Genomic DNA, 21379 nt, shown 5'->3' with positions numbered 1-21379 from the left:
ATTAGGATTGTTTTCGTTGGAAAGACGGAGGTTGAGGGGAGACCTGATTGAGGTCTACAAAATTATGAGAGGTATGGACAGGGTGGATAGCAACAAGCTTTTTCCAAGAGTGGGGGTGTCAATTACAAGGGGTCACGATTTCAAGGTGAGAGGGGGAAAGTTTAAGGGAGATGTGCGTGGAAAGTTTTTTTACGCAGAGGGTGGTGGGTGCCTGGAACGCTTTGCCAGCGGAGGTGGTAGAGGCGGGCACGATAGCATCATTTAAGATGCATCTCGACAGATATATGAACGGGCGGGGAACAGAGGGAAGTAGATCCTTGGAAAATAGAAGACAGTTTTAGATAAAGGATCTGGATCGGCGCAGGCTGGGAGGGCCGAAGGGCCTGTTCCTGTGCTGTAATTTTCTTTGTATTTCACTGGCTGTAAAACACTTTGAAAATGTCCTGACATGTGAAAGGTTATTATATAAATTCACGTCTTCCTGTCGCTGTTGAATCAGAGGGGACACAACGCTGGATTAAGAAGCATGATTGACCAGCGACAGCTGCAGGATCGCCTTCTGAACGTTACTGTACCAACAATTGTCTCATTTGCTCTCTGGCCCCACAATGCCATTCACGTCTCTTTTTATCTGCCGTAAACGAGCCTCTGACCCTTTCGTTGCAATATCAGCACCTTCTTTCCTCCCTCACCTGTGTGCTTTCCCCCTCCACTTGTAAGGCTGTGCCGAGTCCGGGTTGATGCTGATCGCTTTGTCACAATCCCGAATGGCTGCATTGGGTTTCTGCATTTTCACATAGACGCTGTGGAGAGAGGAACGTGTGAGAAAGGTGCACTGCTCATTATGTGGTTAGAAGGAATAAAACACGGGGCAACCTTGTGCTGTCACAGGATAAAGGCACCCTCCTGCTCAGATTTTTCTGTTTGGAATAAACTCTTAGTACCTCCCCAGTGATCTGATGGAGAAAAGACACAGATTTATACTGACCTAGGGGCGGCACAGTGGCGCAGCGGTTGGCACTGCTGCCTCACGACACCGAGGACCCGGGTTCGATCCCGGTCCACTGGCCATGCTAAATTGCCCCTTAAATTGGAATAAAAGAATTGGGTACTCTAAAGTTATTATTTTAAAAAGAAAAAAAGATTTATACTGACCAGCCAATGTCAAACCCATGCTGAGTTGGGTAATCTTAGCTAAGACAGCGTTCAGGATGTTTATAAACTGGCCTAGTCCCTTAAGTTATTGGGGGGGGGGGGAGAAATAAATCCTAGGGCCTGATTGCTATCCAGTGACCGCTACTGGGAAAAACAGGATGGTGTTCAAGCTCCTGCTGACTACTTGCACTCCAATTTCACACAGCATTGAGAAGAAAACAGAAGAAACATTTGGCAACATTAGAAAATATTCAGAGACTTAAGAGCTATGGAGCACTCCACACAAGGGTGTGATGAATGTAAGAAATTGGTATATATATTGTACTATATGTTTTTGGTGAAGTAATGGTTTCAAACGCCTGAGTTAGGGTGTATATGCTGCCGTATTCTTTTTTAAAATCTTGGTTAAAAAGACAGACAGACTTTGTGACTGCAAAAGGTGTAATTAAGATGTCGCAAAGTCAGATCATCATTCTTTCCATTCATGTTTATGCTTACAAGGAGAGGCCTAATGGGTTTTTGTTATGATTTCTGGGGTGTAATTAGAGACAGTGTATTTAAACTTAAGTAGGTCATGGGATTGGAGTGGAATAAAGATGATGTAAGTAATGGGAGGAGCCACGTATGTAGCAGTCAGTTTTAATTTAGTTAGTTTCTGGAAGCTGAGAGCTGAACAGCAGCATTTGCAGAAGGCTGCCAGACTCAGAATTAAACTGTCAGGGAGCTGCAGGCTCTCACTTTCTCCTCAAGCAGTCTCTCAAGGAACTATTTATCCAGAGGCCAGCAAGTAATCCTGTGTTTTCTAACTTTATTTCAAAGTAGTTTTTGATCTATGATGAGTTTTGCTTGATTGGAGATTGAGAAGGTATCAGTTAGAAGTTGATAAAGTATTTTCTTTTATTGTTAAGCTGGTAAAGATATACAGAGGGACAGGTACTGTTGAGTAAGCAGGGGGGCTGCAGAAGGACTTGGGACAGGCAAGGAGGGTGGGCAAAGAAGTGGCAGATGCAATACAATGTGGAAAAGTCTGAGGCTTTGGTAGGAAGAATGACGGCATGGATTAGAAAAGGTTTAATAAATCAGAAGGACAAGGGGACTTAGGAGGCCTAGTTCAAGATTCTCTTACAGTTAACGTACTGGTTCAGGAGGCAGTTAGGAAGACAAATGCAGTGGGCAGCACGGTGGCACAGTGGTTAGCACTGCCACCTCACAGCGTTGAGGTCCCAGGTTCGATCCCGGCTCCGGGTCACTGTCCGTGTGGAGGTTGCACATTCTCCCCATGTTTGCGTGGGTTTCGCCCCCACAACCCAAAAGATGTGCAGCCAGTTGGATTGGCCACGCTAAATTGCCCCTTGAATTGGGTACTCTAAATTTTTTTTAAAAGGAAGGCCATGTTAGCATTCACGTTGAGAGGACTAGAATACCAGAGCAGGGATGTGCTTCTGAGGTCGTATATGGCTCTGGTCAGACCCCATTTGGAGTATTGTGAGCAGTTTTGGGGCCCTGTATCTAAGGAAGGATGTGCTGGCCTTGGAAAGGATCCAGAGGAGGTTCACAAGAACGATGCCTGGAATGAAGAGCTTGTCGTATGAGGAGCGGTTTCCAGTGGTAGGAAACTCTAGAACCCGAAATGGAACTCTAGAACTTTGTTTTAAAGGATCGTCCATTCAGATAGAGATGAGGAGAAATTTCTTCAGCCAATTCACCTAACCTGCACATTTTTGGACGGAGGGGGGAAACCGGAGCATCCGGAGGAAACCCATGCAGACACGGGGAGAACGTGCAAACTCCACACAGTCACCCAAGGCCGGAATCGAACCCGGGTCCCTGTGAATCGAAGTTTACCCGAGGTAGATGGGAATGTGGAATGCAAAATCTTACCGAATGATCTTAGTGACTGTAAGGGTTGCAGGCTCGAGGGGCCGAATGGCCTACATTTGTTCCTATTTCGAATGTTCATGGACTGTGAAAAACTGTCAAAAAATATAACAAAAACTCAACCTGCTTAAAACTTTGATGCCTTTTCCCTTTCAGTTACACTGGAGCTTTACTGTGTACGGGGGACATTGGCATCAGCTGAGTGCATTTAAACTTTTTATTTCAGAATCATTTACTCAAACCTGTTTGCCCCCCCCCACCATCTAATACTTAATAATTTAAATAGCCAACATCATTTACCAACAGAATGACAATAGGGTGACATCACCAAAAGCTTCCAGACTTACACCAGACCAAAATGTCCATGAACCCATCCCTTTAAAAAAGAATCTTGCTCCTGCTCCATTGTTTAAAAGGGGTTAAAAGGACACTTCTAGGTTGACATTTCTCAGCATTTCATTACACAAAAACATAAGAGACAAAAGCAGAAGGGGGGGGGGGGGGGGGGAGAAGAAGAAAGGAGCCCATTTTAGTCTAGCTGCTCCCAACAAAACAACTCCCCTAAATGACAAGGTTTCTTTACACCTGGTAGAAAAGCAGGAACTCGGGGCAGCAGGGTGGCGCAGTGGTTAGCACCGCAGCCTCACGGCGCCGAGGTCCCAGGTTCGATCCTGGCTCTGGGTCACTGTCCATGTGGAGTTTGCACATTCTCCCCGTGTCTGCGTGGGTTTCGCCCCCCACAACCCAAAGATGCACAGGGTAGGTGGATTGGCCGCGCTAAATTGCCCCTTAATTGGAAAAAATGAATTGGGCACTCTAAATTTATAAAAAAGGAAAGGAAAAGAAAAGCAGGAACTCAAGGCCATCCCTAACAAATGTAGAAAATTCAAGATGTTCTATTCTTCCTCTTAGGTCCTGAACTCCGCTCTCTCACAGAATAGACGCCCTCTTAGAGCCTCAGGCATTCCATTTGCACTTTGAGATTTCAGCAACCCAATCCCCCAGGGTAGGGACTGCGATTCTTCGCCTCAAACATACACCTCTGAACAAAACCCATAGAGGTAATATTCCGTATCTTTCCTGCCACTAGTGAGATGGCGTCTTGTTCCATTCAGCTCCCCAATTGATATCTGGGGCCTCACCCCGTCCCGCAGCAGCTATCGGAGGGAATGCTAAAAAGCTGCAGCCGCCCACAGTAAACCACTGGCCCATTTTCACAAGGACCCTGTGCCCTCCTTCAACATCCTTACCTGGCTCGCTTAGCATAGAGAACAGCCAGGCGTGGGTTCAACTTAATGGCCTCTGTAAAGTGTTCCACCGCCATCTCAAAATTCCCTGCATCGAGAAAAGAAAAGGTTTAGAGACAGAGTCCAGGATCTACAAAAGCAAGGAGGCAGGAAGTTCCCGGCCAGTTTCATTCCCCATCTATGGACGGACACACAAGTTATTTCTTTGACAAAGGATCATCTGGACTCGAAACGTCAGCTCTTTTCTCTCCCTACAGATGCTGCCAGACCTGCTGAGATTTTCCAGCATTTTCTTTTTGGTTTATTTTTTCACACAAATTAGTTGTGTTTAGTAAGTTGGTTAGCGGAGAATTATTGCGGCAAGCAGTCCAGTAGCTGAGGATGTGGAGCATTCAAGAAACATGCCCTGCAGAGGTCGCCAAAAAGATTAACAAGAATAATACCACAACTACGAGATATACCCATCAGGAGGATGAACAATCTGGACTCTCTCCTCTTTTTAAAAAAAGAAAAGAAGAGGTCCTGAGGAATGATCCAATAAAGATCTTTCTGATTGTTGACAGAGTGTGTATCCAATTGTGGAGAAGATCAAAACTAGAGGCCATCCCTAAGAAAAACAACAGAAGTAGGCCTGAGCTTGCTCCAACATGTCCAAAGATGTGCAGGTTAGGTGGATTGGCCGTGATAAACTGCCCTTAAGTGTCCAAAATTGCCCTTAGTGTTGGGTGGGGTTACTGGGTTATGGGGATAGGGTGGAGGTGTTGACTTGGGTAGGGTGCTCTTTCCAAGAGCTGGTGCAGACACTATGGGCCGAATGGCCTCCTTCTGCACTGTAAATTCTATGATAATCAATGATAAACATGCACAGATCAACTCCACTTCCCACTCTATTCCCACGTCCTTTCATTCCCTTAGTGTCCAAAAATCTGTCCATCTCAGTCGTTATTATAATTAAGCGAAGGAGTCTGGAAGTGAATTCTGAAGATTCACTAACTTCTGAATACTTCTCATCCAAGTCCCAAATGAACAGCTCCTGACCCTGAGATTATAACTTGCGAGCTTTCAGCACCGAACTCCTCAATCCCTCAAAATGTTTTTGTAAGATTCAAATAGATAATATCTTAGTCTTCGAAACACAGATAGGTCCATTCCACTCAATCTCTCCTCATAGAAAGGTCCATTCCACTCAATCTCTCCTCATAGAAAGGTCCATTCCACTCAATCTCTCCTCATAGAACAACCCTCTCATCCAGGAGTCAATCTAGTACAGGGTTAGGTGGGAACAGGGGGTGGTTAGCTCACGAAGAAAGGTGGGACAGACTAGGCCGGTATCCATTGGGGTTTACAAGATTGGAAAGGTGATCTTATTGACACACATCAGATCCTGAGGGGGTTTGACAGGGGAGTTGCTATGGGGATGTTTCTCCTTGTGGAAGACACGAGAACGAGGGGGACACAGTTTAAAAATAATCCGGAGACGGGACGACATATTTTCTCTCCAAGGGTTGTGAATCTTTAGAGCCCCCTTCTCCAGAGAGTGATGGAGGCAGTCAATTAATTTATACGGCACAGGTAGATCGATTCTTGACTAACGAGGGGGTCAACGGTTATTGGCGGTAGGCAGAATTTGGGGTCGAGACTACAAGCAGACACAAGGGGACTTGTGGGCTGCGTGGCAGCACAGTGGTTAGCACAGCTGCCTCAGTGCCAGGGACCCGGGTTCAATTCCAGCCTTGGGTGACCGTCTGCGTGGAGTTTGCACATTCTCCGAATGGATGGGTTTCCTCCAGGTGCTCGGGTTCCTTCTCACAGGCGAAAGATGGGCGGGTTAGGTGGATTGGCCACGCTAAATTGCCCCTTAGGTGTCCAGGAATGTGCAGGTTTAGTGACGGGGTTAGGGTGGGGTGGGCAGGTCAGTGGGCCTGGGTAGATTGAGTCCTCTTTCTGAAGGTCGATGCAGACTCGATGGGCTGAATGGCCTCCTTCTGCACTGTCGGGAGTCTACGAACAAGCTGCTGCCACTCTGAATGCAGTACTCGAGGGCTACCTTCACCGTTGGAACTAAATTCCACCTCCAGAAATGGAGCAGAGGGGGTTAAACTCCTGGTCAAATGGCCTTGACTAACAACCAATAAGGAATTCAGCAAATTTCTTGACCCAGACAGAGTGCTGGTGAAATGGTTGTTGCCCTGCAGACTGCAATGAGATATTCTCACTTTCACGTTCTCCATTTGCGAAGCACAGACCCTTCCCTACCAAAAACATTTTGGCCCATTTCACACCCACCTTCACTCAATGCATTCATGGCTTCCATTTTCTTCTCTTCGGCCTGGTCCATCGATTCCTCCGAAACCTAAAGTCGGACAATACAAGGAATGTCAACTTAGCCTGTTAGCAACAGCAAAATCTGCCTCATTATTAAATGATAGTTGTGATGTCCCCTTACAACTGGTTACTGTCTATTCTCTAGCTAAACGAATTTCCAAACAGGTGAGCCTCCAGAGCGTCATCCAGCCCAGCCCAGCCCCGCAGCCCAGCCCAGCCCAGCCCCGCAGCCCAGCCCAGCCCAGCCCCGCAGCCCAGCCCAGCCCAACCCCGCAGCCCAGCGCAACCCCGCAGCCCAGCGCAACCCCGCAGCCCAGCGCAACCCCGCAGCCCAGCGCAACCCCGCAGCCCAGCGCAACCCCGCAGCCCAGCGCAACCCCGCAGCCCAGCGCAACCCCGCAGCCCAGCGCAACCCCGCAGCCCAGCGCAACCCCGCAGCCCAGCGCAACCCCGCAGCCCAGCGCAACCCCGCAGCCCAGCGCAACCCCGCAGCCCAGCGCAACCCCGCAGCCCAGCGCAACCCCGCAGCCCAGCGCAACCCCGCAGCCCAGCGCAACCCCGCAGCCCAGCGCAACCCCGCAGCCCAGCGCAACCCCGCAGCCCAGCGCAACCCCGCAGCCCAGCGCAACCCCGCAGCCCAGCGCAACCCCGCAGCCCAGCGCAACCCCGCAGCCCAGCGCAACCCCGCAGCCCAGCGCAACCCCGCAGCCCAGCGCAACCCCGCAGCCCAGCGCAACCCCGCAGCCCAGCGCAACCCCGCAGCCCAGCGCAACCCCGCAGCCCAGCGCAACCCCGCAGCCCAGCGCAACCCCGCAGCCCAGCGCAACCCCGCAGCCCAGCGCAACCCCGCAGCCCAGCGCAACCCCGCAGCCCAGCGCAACCCCGCAGCCCAGCGCAACCCCGCAGCCCAGCGCAACCCCGCAGCCCAGCGCAACCCCGCAGCCCAGCGCAACCCCGCAGCCCAGCGCAACCCCGCAGCCCAGCGCAACCCGCAGCCCAGCGCAACCTCCATGGAACCAGGGCCCAGTGTGGGTTTATCCTCCTTGGTCACCTTTAACCTTGGCATAAACCCATAATGCAAAATATATTAGTAAGCATTTGAAAATGCATGGGTTCATCAAGGATAGTCAGCATGGATTCTTGTTAAAGCATGCCGTGTTCAATAAAGTTTTTTTTAAACAAAACTCCCATTACACAAAGGATACTTAAAGCTGTTGAATGTAGAAAGTGTAAATCATTCAATCCCTACAGTGCAGGGGGCCATTCGGCCCATCGAGTCTGCACCCACCCTTCAAATGAGCACTCTACCCACGTCCACTCCCCCGTCCAACCCCCCATAACCTAATGTTTGGGCACTAAGGGGCAATTTATCATGGGCAATCCACCCAACCCGCATACCTTTGGACTCTCTGAAATCATGCAGAGTTCCTAATTACAGCCCAACAATATTAACTAAGTGAGCCTGCGGGTCGCAGGCGAGGATAGTTCATTGACAAACTCTAGTACACAAGTGACTGCTGTGAGGGAGGGAGAGCAAGGGAAAAACTATTTACCTCAAGGCTTTCATCTCCCATTTCCTGAGGTTCTTCAGTATCTGGCTCAATCACACCCTCATTATCGATCTCTGAAGAACAAACCACATCTTCATTCAAACACAGCAGAAACCAGGTGTCCCTGCGAACCTTGCCTCCGGTGGCGACACGTTGATGGCTCCTGCTGGGAACTTTCAGGTTTTTTTTTTTTATCCCTTTCGCCCAGGTTGTGGAGAGAATTTTATACGCGCGACTGCTAGAAAAGTTGCAGCAACCAAAGGACGTTGAAATCCCAGAAAAAGAACCCGGGAAGAAAGCGTGCGAGTGGGAGTCCGCCGGCGAGTTCAGTGGGAGGAAAGATGGAAGAAGCAAGTTCGCCGGGTGGGGCTGCGCCCGCCGGAAGTGGTGGCGGGAGAGGAAGGAGGTGTTGAAGGGGGTGGAGGAGGCACTGTCGCAGTACAGCGACCCGTTCACCTGGATGGGTGTAAGGGGAAAGGAATTACAGGAAAGGTTTGCCCTTCCATCCACAGGAAAGGCAGTTCGATAGTTGAGGCGGGCGAAGGGAGCTGTGTGCGGGTATGGGGAGAAGGCCATTCGCTCGCTCACAGGCCAGCACCACCGGCAGGCGGCTGCGAGAGAGATTATTCGGGAGAGGGAGAGGGCAGGGGAGTTGGTGGTGGCACCGGAGCAGGTGAATAAGGCATTCGAGGAGTTTTATAAAACATTGTACAGGTCGGAGCCTCCGGAGGATGAGTCAGACATGAGGGAGTTTTGGTGGTGGTTGGAGTGTACTAAAGTAGGAGACACGCATTGATTTCAGTGCTGCTAAAAAAGGACAAGGACCCGGTGGAGTGTGGGTGGTACAGGCCAATATCTCTGCTGAATGCTGATGCCAAGATTTTGGCTACGGTGTTGGCGCTTTGGTTGGAGGAGTGCCTCCCGAAGGTGATTGGGGAGGGTCAGACCAGGTTCCTAAAGGGCAGGCAGCTGTCGGTGAATGTGCGACATCTGTTTAATGTGGAGCTCTCTCCGACAGGAGAGAGGGAGCCGGGGGTGTTGCTGGATGTGGAGAAGGTGTTTGACCGTGTGGAGTGAAGCTATTTATTTGCGGTATTGGAGAGGTTTGGGATTGGGTCTGAGTTTGTGGCAGGGGCTAAACTGCTGTACGAGGAACCGAAGGTTGAGTGTGTGCATGAACGAGGGGAACTCGGGGCACTTTCCGTTACATTGGGGAATGAGGCAGGGGTGACCGATGTCCCCCCTCCGGTTTGTGCTGGCGATAGAGCCCTTGGCCATAGCGTTGAAGTGCTCAGATAAACGGAAGGGGATTTGGGGGGGGGGGGGTTGTGTGGGGCATTGGGTGTGCCTGTATGCTGATGATCTTCAATCCCGACAGCCCTCCCCCTATCGTTGGCAGGTTGGGTGCAGGCGGTTTTTATTTTTATTTCAGTGCCTACTGGTCTTTTTACCGAATAACATTTTTTATGGGGGTGGAACGGTTGATTTTGTCATTTGTGTGGGTACGTACGGTGGAAAGGATTGGGATGTTTCAGAGCGGGTGGCAGTGAGGGGGTCTGGCCTTCCAAACCTGATGCATTATTATTGGGCGGAAACCGCAGACAAGGTGTGGGGTTGGGGTAGGGAGGCTTTGTGGGTGAGGATGGAGGCAGGGTCCTGTAAGGGGAGGGGGTTGCAGGCACTGGCAACGCTGCCACTTCCGTTTGTCCCAGGGAAATATTCGGGGAATCCGGTGGTAGTGGCCACCTCGAAAATATGGAGGCAATTTCGGCAGCACTTTAGGTTAGGGGTGGAGTCGAAGTTGATGCTCACCTGAAGGACCATGGGTTAGAGCCTGCGAGACTGGGGGCGAGGTTTCAGGGATGGGCGGAGCAAGGGGTGATGGAAATAAAGGACTTATTTCAAGAAAGGTGGTTCTGAGGTACATGCAGGTGCGGGATTTCGCAAAAAAGGTTCCCCCGACTTTTCTGGTGGTACGGTGGAGGGGGTGCTGTCGGTGATGGAGCAGGAGGCGGGGGGCTCATTTTGGCCATCTATGGGAGGATTTTTGAGGAGGATCTGGCATCTCTGGAGGGGGTTACGGCCAAGTGGGAGGAGGAACTGGGGATGGAGGAGGGGTTGTGGTGTGAGGTGTTGCTGAGGGCGAACGCCTCAACCTGGTGTGGGAGGCTGGGGTTGCTACAGCTGAAGTGGTAGATAAAGCGCACCTGACCAAGTCGAGGATAAGCGGGTTGTTTGAAGGTGTGGAGGATATTTGTGAACGGTGTGGGAGGGGCCATTTTGCAGCACCACGCTGCCGATCTGGCACGTGGACATAGAGCCCAGTCCCCCGGGGGGCCATATTCAGGGTGTTGGGCTTGCTGGGGCTGCTGGGCTGGAGAGGAGGGGGCCAGACGTTTTAGCCTTCGCCTCGCTGATCGCTCACAGGCGGGTCCTGCTGGGGTGGAGGTCAGCTTCTCCATCCTCGGCGTGGCTGGGGGATCTCGTGGAGTTTTTGAATCTGGAAAAGGTGATATGTGCTTTGAGGGGGCGAGCGAGGGGGTTTCACAAGAGATGGGGGTTGTCTGCACTGAAGCTCAAGGAGCTGTGGGGCGTTTGGTTGAGGTTAATGGAGGGAGGGGGGTTAGTGTTTTTTCTTTGCTATGTTGTGTGTTTAAAATGGTGAAATACCCAAAACATGAATAAAAATAGTTTTTTTTTAAAAAAGAGACTGCAAATCATGGGTCTAATTTGCCTCAATAACTTTGATTCACTGTTCTATTCAGGAATATATTTTCCAATCCCCTCCACGTCCTTTATCACATTCACTTCTGCAGGAGATTGGGGTACCCAGGCGACAGAAGTCCCAAAAACCCACCTTCTGTTAAATTACTTGATCCACTTCTCCCTCTTTAAATCGAGGGGGTCAGCAGGAAGTATTAAACGTGCCTCAGCTAGAACAGGTTCTCTGGACTCACCCAGTTCACTCTCTTCACTCTCGGTGGCTGGCTCGGGAATTGGAACCTCTGTCTTCTCGTCTGTGTTTGCTTTCTGGAGAAATGGAAGTTATTTATTTCGCTACTCACCCAAACATCACAGAAACACGCCCACAACAACTAGAGAACTTACGGCACTGGGGAATGGAACATGTGTCACTTTTGGCACCTATTGCTGTAAAATTAATGCAGAGTAAAGTAGGCACTTTGGAGGGCCAGTGGGTAGCGTTCCTGCCTCTGGGCCAGTAGCTACGGGTTTGAGTCACATGGTGGCACAGTGGTTAGCACGGTTGACTCCCAGGAACCCGGGAGCCTTGGGTTACTGTTTGTGTGGCGTCTGCATGTTCTCCCCGCGTCTGATGGGTTTCCTCCGGGTGCTCCGGTTTCCTCCCACAATCCAAAAGGTGTGGGGGCTAGGTGGATTGCTAATGCCCCTTAGTGTCCAAAGGGGTGGTGGGGGTGAACTAGGCAGGGTGTTCTATCCGAGGGTCAGTGCAGATTCCATGGGCCGAATGGCCCTCTTCTGCACTGTAGGAATTCTATGGTTCTATGGAGACCCACCCCAGGACTTGATGTCGAAGGAAAGTGCGTTTATAGCGCAGCCAAACAGGTTGAGAATTAACCTGCAAAATCCTTCCAGCGCATGGTTCGGTGGTTGCTTTTGACTAGCGCAGGCAGGCTGAGCTGAAGGGTCGTCTCAGTGCTATACGGCTCTATGCCAGCAGCAGGCGGTAAGAGTGGGAGAGATTCCAGGTCGTTGGAGCCTCAGCCATTGCTATCCATAGCTCCGGACTACTAACTCCGGAAAAGTGCAGGTTGCCACAGCAACTGGACTCCCAAGTTGTGACTGTGACATCTCCACCACCAAAGCAGACACTACTTTGTCCCAATGAAACACTTCCAACTCCAAACTCAAGAACATTTTCCACTCCAGCCATCCCATTCTTAAGACCAATTCACTGCCAAATATGCGCAGTGCTCACCGATGGACTAACTCTCCCAAGTGTGAAAATGCTTTAATTGAAAATGACACTTTACCTCACCCTGGGCGATGTTCAAACACAAACTGATATTTCAGTGAGCACAGGGCCTTTAAAAAAATTCTGGCTTCCAATTTGCTGGATTTCTGTTGGCCCCTCGCCAATGGTCCTGCGCTGGGTGACACTGCAAGGCGCCTGTCTGATCTGCTGCTCTGTTGTTTAACATTTTCAAGAAACTTTGCCTAGCTTATAGTCCATCCTCTACTGCTGCTGTGTTGCTTTTTGAAGCTTCTGGATCTCACGGTGATGTTCACCTTCACCGTCTCTCAATCCCATGATCGACTCTGCACCCGACCTGGCCCTTCATTCCCACGGCAACACCTCCCGGCGCCTCGTCCTCCCATCAATAGCTCCTGGTGCGTTCGCGCAATCTGTCTGAGAACCTGAACAGCCGATGTTCACGCTGGTTCCAGCCCACCAATGTCACTTCTACCCCAAGCACGAGACACGTGGTTTAGAGTTTGGCCTCCTGCTAGTGTCCTCTCTCTCTCTCTCTCTCTCCTGTTTTCCATCTGGAGAAATGCATCCTAACCTTGCTGCACAACTGGACAGCAGCAACTTTCAAACAGGAGCTGGATACGTATTTTGAAAGGAAAAAACAAGCTGGAGTACGGAGAAAGGGCAGGACGTGGGTCTAATTGGTTAGATCTTTCAAAGGAACCCACACAAAGGGCAGAATGGCCTCCTTCTGTGTGCTGCTTGATTCTATGAAAATTCAGACACTCCAAAGGTTTAAAAAAAAAGTACCCAATTTTTTTTTTTTCCAATTAAGGGGCAATTTAGCGTGGCCAATCCCCCTACCCTGCACATCTTTTTGGGCTGTGGGGGTGAGACCCACGCAGACACGGGGAGAATGTGCAAACCCCACACGGACAGTGAGCCAGGGCCGGGTCCTCGGCACCGTGCGGCAGCAGTGCTAACCACTGCCCCACCGTGCCGCCCAACTGGTTAACCCAAGAAAATTCTGCCTCCCCACTGGGAGTACAGCAACGATATGGAAATATTACACGAGGGGCTAAGGGTTATAAAAATAAAGTACAAGATACAGATTATAAAAGAATTCAAGGCAGCACGGTGGAGCAGTGGTTAGCCCTGCTGCCTCACGGTGCCAGGTTCGATCCCAGCTCTGGGTCACTGTCCGTGTGGAGTTTGCACATTCTCCCCTTGTTTGCGTGGGTTTCGCCCCCACAACCCATTGTGCAGGGTAGGTGGATTGAACAGCTAAATTGCCCCTTAATTGGAAAAAATGAATTGGGTACTCTAAAGTTTAAAAAAAAAAAGGAGAGAAAACAGAATAGACAAATGAAATGAAATTTGATCATTCAGCGCTCAGCTCTCGAGACAGATGTACTGATGGTCCATTGCTTGACCACCCAACAGTACATCATCCGAGATAGAATACAAATCTTACATTCCATTCCCCTTAAAATAAATTATAAAAAGGGTATATGGCAGGGTCTGTTTGAAAAACAGTTTCTATACGCTGTACAGGAGGCTGGCTAGAAGGATTTCCAGACACTAGGTGCTGCTATGGACAATGGCGGGCAGGAATTCACCCACCGTGCCATCCAGCCTGTCTTTGGGAATCATGGTATCCATCGGGGAAGGTGGTGGTGTAGTGGCGATGTCACTGGACTAACAATCCAGAGGCCCAGGCCAATGGGGACACGGGTTCAAATCCCACCACAGCAGCTGGAGGAGTTCAAATTCCAATTAATAAATCTGGAATAAAAAGCTAGTATTTCGGGCAGTAAGTCCTGACCCAGTCTGGTCTACACGCGAGTATAGCTGCCCTCTGAAGTGAGCTGGCAAGCCACTTGGTTCAAGGGCAATTTGAGATGGCCAGCGATGTCCACACCCTGTGACAGAATTAAAATCGGGTACTCTTAATTTGTGTTTTAAAAACCCATGCCAATTCGCCACTTCGGAGGTGGGAGAATCTTGGGGAAATTCTTACTGGGAACGCATGCAGGTCACCCGGGTTACCTCAACTGCTGCTGACTGTAAAACATTACTCAATGCAAAGGCGTACCTTCGGTGACTCTGGAAATTTGGGGTGTTCCGCTGGCGGTGGGACGGTTGCTCCCATACTGTAAAGAAAAAGCAGAGTTGTTGTTTTAGAAAGCTGCCATTGTTACTGAACAGACGAGTCAGAGTCACTGCTGAGCAAACTTTTAAGTTGGCCTCAAAATCCTTGTCTGAATAAGTCGGGTCTTCTGGGGAATGTGGACAGGAGCTGTGGCTGTCGCACCCTCAACACAATCACTCACAAACAGATTTAGGAACAAACCAATTACCCCATTGAAGTCATTTGGAATTAACTCAGTAACAGGATGGTTTATTTCTGCATTCATACAGTGACTTTGACATCGCACAGGGCTTGCTGCAGTCAGTCACAATCTGCCTCCAAACTGCACATGGAGACATCAGGAAAGATGACCAACAGTTCGGTCAAGGGTTTGAAAGAGCTTCTTAGAGGCGGTGAGATTTTGAGCGCTCAGGATCGAGACAGCGGAGGACACGCCCACCATAGGAGAGGCAACAGGAATTACAAAAGCACAAGAAGCCAGAGTTGAAGGAACCCAGAGTACGTGGGTGATTGTGGGGCTGGAGGAGGTTCCAGGGATAGGGCGGGCGAGGTCACAGGGGTCAGAGAGAGACAGGGTGGGTGAGGTCACGGGGGTCAGAGAGAGACAGGGTGGGTGAGGTCACAGTGGTTAGAGAGACAGGGCGGGTGAGGTCACGGGGGTCAGAGAGAGACAGGGTGGGTGAGGTCACAGGGGTCAGAGAGAGACAGGGTGGGTGAGGTCACGGGGGTCAGAGAGAGACAGGGTGGGTGAGGTCACGGGGGTCAGAGACAGGGCGGGTGAGGTCACGGGGTCAGAGAGAGACAGGGTGGGGGAGGTCACGGGGGTCAGAGAGACACAGGGCGGGTGAGGTCACGGGGGTCAGAGAGAGACAGGGCGGGTGAGGTCACAGTGGTTAGAGAGACAGGGCGGGCGAGGTCACGGGGGTCAGAGAGAGACAGGGTGGGTGAGGTCACGGGGGTCAGAGACAGGGTGGGTGAGGTCACAGTGGTTAGAGAGACAGGGCGGGTGAGGTCACGGGGGTCAGAGAGAGACAGGGTGGGTGAGGTCACATGGGTCAGAGACAGGGCGGGTGAGGTCACGGGGTCAGAGAGAGACAGGGTGGGGGAGGTCACGGGGGTCAGAGAGAGACAGGGCGGGTGAGGTCACGGGGGTCAGAGAGAGACAGGGCAGGTGAGGTCACGGGGGTTAGAGAGAGAGACAGGGCGGGTGAGGTCACGGGGGTTAGAGAGAGAGACAGGGCGGGTGAGGTCACGGGGGTCAGAGACAGACAGGGCGGGTGAGGTCACGGGGGTCAGAGAGAGACAGGGCGGGTGAGGTCACGGGGGTCAGAGAGACAGGGCGGGTGAGATCACGGGGGTTAGAGAGAGACAGGGCCGGTGAGGTCACGGGGGTCAGAGAGAGACAGGGCGGGTGAGGTCACGGGGGTTAGAGAGACAGGGCGGGTGAGGTCACGGGGGTCAGAGAGAGAGAGACAGGGCGGGTGAGGTCACGGGAGTCAGAGACAGGGCGGGTGGGATCACGGGGGTTAGAGAAAGACAGGGCCGGTGAGGTCACGGGGGTCAGAGAGAGACAGGGCGGGTGAGGTCACAGGGGTCAGAGAGAGACAGGGCGGGTGAGGTCACGGGGGTCAGAGAGAGAGAGACAGGGCGGGTGAGGTCACGGGAGTCAGAGACAGGGCGGGTGGGATCACGGGGGTTAGAGAAAGACAGGGCCGGTGAGGTCACGGGGGTCAGAGAGACAGGGTGGGTAAGGTCACAGGGGTCAGAGAGAGACAGGGCGGGTGAGGTCACGGGGGTCAGAGAGAGAGAGACAGGGCGGGTGAGGTCACGGGTTAGAGAGAGAGACAGGGCGGGTGAGGTCACGGGGGTCAGAGAGAGACAGGGCGGGTGATGTCACGGGGGTCAGAGAGAGACAGGGCGGGTGAGGTCACGGGGGTCAGAGAGACAGGGTGGGTAAGGTCACAGGGGTCAGAGAGAGACATGGCGGGTGAGGTCACAGGGGTCAGAGAGAGAGAGAGAGAGAGAGAGAGAGAGACAGACAGGGCGGGTGAGGTCACGGGAGTTAGAGACAGACAGGGCGGGTGAGGTCACGGGAGTTAGAGAGAGACAGGGCGGGTGAGGTCACGGGGGTCAGAGAGAGACAGGGCGGGTGAGGTCACGGGGGTCAGAGAGACAGGGTGGGTAAGGTCACAGGGGTCAGAGAGAGACAGGGCGGGTGAGGTCACAGGGGTCAGAGAGAGAGAGAGAGAGAGAGAGACAGACAGGGCGGGTGAGGTCACGGGGGTTAGAGAGAGACAGGGCGGGTGAGGTCACGGGGGTCAGAGAGAGACAGGGCGGGTGAGGTCACGGGGGTTAGAGAGAGACAGGGCGGGTGAGGTCACGGGGGTCAGAGAGAGAGACAGGGCGGGTGAGGTCACAGGAGTTAGAGAGACAGGGCGGGTGAGGTCACGGGGGTCAGAGAGAGAGACAGGGCGGGTGAGGTCACGGGGGTCAGAGAGACAGGGCGGGTGAGGTCACGGGGGTCAGAGAGAGAGACAGGGCGGGTGAGGTCACAGGGTTACAGAGACAGGGCGGGTGAGGTCACAGGGGTCAGAGCGAGGGACAGGGCGGGTGAGGTCACAGGGGTCAGAGAGAGAGACAGGTTGGGTGAGGTTATGGAGGAATTGGAAAACAAGGATGAGAAGTTTGGATCTGAGGGAATGCAGGCTGGGAGCAGCACAATACAACAACAACTGGGCGATGGATCAACCCATCTTGGTGCAAAGTGGAATTCGGGTACGGTCAGAGTTTTGGATGGGGACAAGGTTTTTTTTGGGGGGGGGGGGGGGGGGGGAAAGAAGAGATGGAAGCCAGAAGAGCTTCGGAACGGCCAATCCCCAGTTAATAAATTTACTGAAGATGGATTCAACAACAGATTGGTTCAAACAAGGGCAAAGACGGGAGATATTCCAGGTGTCTAAAGATCTGTGGGTAAACGACCCAGAGTATTGAACATAATCAGAAAGGCCCACGGTTCAGTCTTTATATCTCACACGTGACCTCTCTTTTTACCCAGGTAGGGGCATCACAATTAAAATGAATTCTCCTTCAACCAACATATCAGCATAGATCAATAATGAAAAGAATCTGAAATGATTTTCCCCCTATCTAGCCCAGGGTTAGATAGCAACAGCACAACTGCCATCAGTCCCACCTGATAGTCAATAACTCAGCACAGGCTCAATGGCTGGGATTTTTCTCACTACATCGAGCCATCGATCTTTACAGGATGGAAGCAGGCCCTTCGGCCCAGCTTGTCCATGCCGCCCAGTTTCTATCACTAAGCTAGTCCCACTTGCCCACATTTGGCCCATACCCCCCCCCTCTATACCCACCCTGCCCATCTAACTGTCTAACTGCTGTTTAAAGGAAAAAATTGTACCCGCCTCTACCACTGCCTCTGGCAGCTCGTTCCAGACACTCACCGCCCTCCGTGTGAAGAAATGCCCCCTCTGGTCTCTTTTGTATCTCTCCCCTCTCACCTTAAACCGATGCCCTCTAGTTCTAGACGCCTCTACCTTTGGGAAAAGATGTTGACTATCTACCTTATGTATGTTCCTCATTATTTTATAGACCTCTATAAGATCACCCCTAAGCCTCCTACGCTCCAGGGAAAAAAGTCCCAGCCTATCCACCCTCTCCTTATAGCTCAGACCATCAAGTCCTGGTCGCATCCTCGTAAATCTCTTCTGCACACTTTCTAGTTTAACAATATCCTTCCTATAATCCGGTGGCCAGAACTGCACACCGTATTCCATGTGTGGTCGTACCAATGTCTTGTACAACTTCAACAAGAGGTCCCAACTCCTGTATTCAATATTCTGACCAATAAAACCTCGCACACTGAATGCCTTCTTCACCCTGTCCATCTGCGACTCCACCTTCAAGGAGCTGTGAACCTGTACCCCTAGATCTCTTTGTTCTGTAATTCTCCCCAACTCCCTATCATTAACTGAGGAGGTCTTGCTCAAAATGCATCTATTTTTCCTTAATTTTGCATCAATTCTCAGCCTCCAGAAAGACCGTCAGTTTAGCTCAGTTAGCTGGACAGCTGGTTTGTGATGTGGAGCGAGGCCAGCAGGGTGGGTTCAATCCCTGTACCGGCTGAGGTTATTCCTGAAGGCCCCGCCTTCTCAACCTTGCCCCTCGCCTGAGGTGTGGTGGCCCTCGGGTTAAATCACCACCAGTCAGCTCGCAACCTCAAATAGGGAATGCAGCCTATGGTCATCTGGGACTGTGGCGACTTTATCTTTACTATTACCAAGCTGAGTCACACATGGGGAACTCCATCTCAGTGTATACACAAACGTAACTCCCCACAATTTTACACCCTTCCAAAACCGAGCTGCCTTCTCATCTCACCACAGCGAGGCTGCCAGAGACCAGATTGGCATTGCCTTCAGCAGGCCGAAGGGGATGTTTTGATGTGTTCCCCAAACGATGCACCCAAAAGCCAACCCAGGACATCGATTCGCTCTGGTTTACGATGTGCGAAAGGGCTCAGCTGCTTCTGTCAACTCCACAGCACGAGAGGTCCTACGAAGAAGTTAGCTACAGGCCATACAAAACAGCTTAAGAAGGAATGCCCTTCCCGGGGCAATGGGGAGGAAAGGAATAAATGGAAAAAATGTGGAGGAAGGGCAACTGTTTGAATCACCAGCCCCATAACAGTTTTGAATTAAGAGAAGCCAAGTTGTAGCTTGGGTGCAGAGACTCTGAATTCTGTGCGACATGTTGAAGTCACTTCCCCTGCCCAGGGCATTCTGACTCTGGACAGTCAGCTGGTCTGAGCAGAGACAACCACAGGGACACTACCATTGGCGCTGAGCAGAAAAATCAGTCACAATCTAATTAAATGGTACAACAAGCCCAAGGAGCTGAATGAGCCAATCTTCCCTTCAATGAAATGAGGAGGTGACAAAGGCAAATCGGCAGAGTGTTCAAGCGATTGGGAGAAATCTGGCAAACAGAAAACGTGGGAAAATGAGAAGGAAGAATAGAAAACCGGGATATTATTTAAACGGGAGAGGCTGCAGAATGCAAGAGTCGAGGGGGATCTGGGAGCCCCTGTACAGAAACAGGTTGGCGTGCAGGTACAACAATCAGGGAGGCAAATGGAACGCTGGCCTCTGTTGCGAGGGGGAAATGGAAATCGACTGAAAGTCGAGAATTCTTGTTGCAACTGTGCAGGGTGTGGGCGCCAGGGTTTCGAAACTCCCAAGTGTATTATCAAGTCCACCTGACCTCCAACTTTTATGTTGAATTCGGCTAGGATGAGCACAAGAGCCTTTCCTTCAGGTGTGATTCAACAGTCTTCCTCGACACTTGAATCAAAACAAACTTTATTCTAAGAACATAGATAGATAAACACACGGCAAGAATTTTTATCAATTACAAACATAAAATGTAATGAAAATCGCTTATTGTCACAAATAGGCTTCAAATGAAGTTACTGTGAAAAGCCCCTAGTCGCCACATTCCGGCGCCTGTTCAGGGAGGCTGGTACGGGAATTGAACCGTGCTGCTGGCGTGCTTTAAAAGCCAGCTCTTTAGCCCCGAGCTAAACCAGCCCCAGACACCCCACAGCTACACTAATCTATGTATAACACTTAATGAATTCCCCTTTAACTGTTCCAATTCAAAATCCCATAAACCAAAAAAACTTTTCAAGGGCGTGGCCCAGCACTCTGCGTTCTCACTGAATAAGACTGGCTTTCCCCGAGATTCTGACCCCGTCTCACCAGCAGGTTTAAACCCTTCCTAAAAGCAAACTATATCTTTTAAATTATCAAAGCAGGTAGCTATAATCAATACTTTCTTTCCTTGAAAATAGAGAGTCACAGGCCAAAACACTTATTTTCTCCATCTGTAGTCCACAGCAGCCAAAACTGAAAGCGAAAGCAAAACAAACCTCACAGTCACAACTCAGCTCCACCCACAAACTAACATCACTGAAGCCATGCGATAAGACAAAAACCTTCCTTAAAGGGACACTCCCATGACAAGGGAATTGATGAAATGGCACCAAGATCAGGGTGTACAGTTTTGGTCTCCACACTTAAAGGTTATACTTATATTGTAAGCAGTTTAAGGTTCACCGGGCTGATTCATGCGACTTATGGGCTGTCTTACGGGGAAAGGTTGTGCAGGTTGGGCCTATTCCCTTTGGAGTTAAGGAGAATTAGATGATTTTCTTGAAACATACAAGATTCTGAAGGAATTGACAGCGTAGTTGTTCAGAGGATAATCGCGCTTGTGGAACGGGTTCTAAGGAGCTTGTTCTCAACGTACGGGACCGTCTGTTTTCTGGTGGAGTCTAAGCTATAATCAGAGCAGCGGAGTGGGCGCGGCAGAGTGTGGGCACGGCCCGGCGGGGTCGCCCCCTGGGCACGGCCGAGCGGGGGCGCCCCCTGGGCACGGCCGAGCGGGGGCACCCCCTGGGCACGGCCGAGCGGGGGCGCCCCAGGCACGGCGGGGTGGGTGCCCTGGGCACGACGGAGGACGCTTGATGACCCAAACAACCAAGTCATGAATCCACATATGGCCAAGGGGCTGCTGATGCACATTGGTCAGCTATGGTCAGCAAACAGCCATTCCAGGAAAAGGAGGGAGGAGATACACAAATCAGAACTCAATACAGAAATAAATCAGTTAATCACTGGAAGGGGTGCGGAAGGGATTCACCAGAATGCTGCCTGGGATGGAACATTTAAGTTCTAGAGAGGTTGCATAGGCTGGGGTTGTTTTCCCTGGAGCAAAGAAGATGAGGGGCTACATGATCGAGGTGTACAAGATCATGAGGGGCATGGACAGGGTGGATAGGGGCAGCACGGTGGCACAGTGGTTAGCACTGCTGCCTCACAGCCCCGGGTTCAATTCCTGCTTCGGGTCACTGTCTGTGCGGAGTCTGCACGTTCCTCCCGGTGTGTGCCTGGGTTTCCTCCGGGTGCTCCGGTTTCCTCCCACAGTCCAAAGACGTGCAGGTTAGGTGGATTGGCCGTGATAAATTGCCCCTTAAGCGTCCAAAAGTGTATAGGTGAGATTACCGGGTTACGAGGATAGGGTGGAGGCGTAGGGTGCT

The 21379-nt window shown here is 51.3% G+C and overlaps 1 protein-coding gene across 1 annotated transcript in view; it reads right to left on the bottom strand.

The window, feature by feature from the left end:
* The window catches only part of st13 (ST13 Hsp70 interacting protein), a 54194-nt gene that overhangs the window by 12477 nt on the left and 20338 nt on the right, over positions 1 to 21379 (bottom strand). Inside the window, exons 2-7 of the mRNA XM_072492016.1 lie at positions 14203 to 14260; positions 11113 to 11185; positions 8159 to 8229; positions 6567 to 6633; positions 4284 to 4368; positions 693 to 803 (exon numbers count right to left, since the gene is read on the bottom strand). Coding sequence (XP_072348117.1) covers positions 693 to 803; positions 4284 to 4368; positions 6567 to 6633; positions 8159 to 8229; positions 11113 to 11185; positions 14203 to 14260 — 465 coding nt within the window. The remainder of the gene's footprint in view (positions 1 to 692; positions 804 to 4283; positions 4369 to 6566; positions 6634 to 8158; positions 8230 to 11112; positions 11186 to 14202; positions 14261 to 21379) is intronic.

Source organism: Scyliorhinus torazame, chromosome 29, assembly GCF_047496885.1.
Source record: "Scyliorhinus torazame isolate Kashiwa2021f chromosome 29, sScyTor2.1, whole genome shotgun sequence".
Taxonomy (NCBI): Eukaryota; Metazoa; Chordata; class Chondrichthyes; order Carcharhiniformes; family Scyliorhinidae; genus Scyliorhinus; species Scyliorhinus torazame.
The sequence above is the reverse complement of the archived record's forward strand: the minus strand, read 5'-3'. Positions and strand labels throughout refer to the sequence as shown.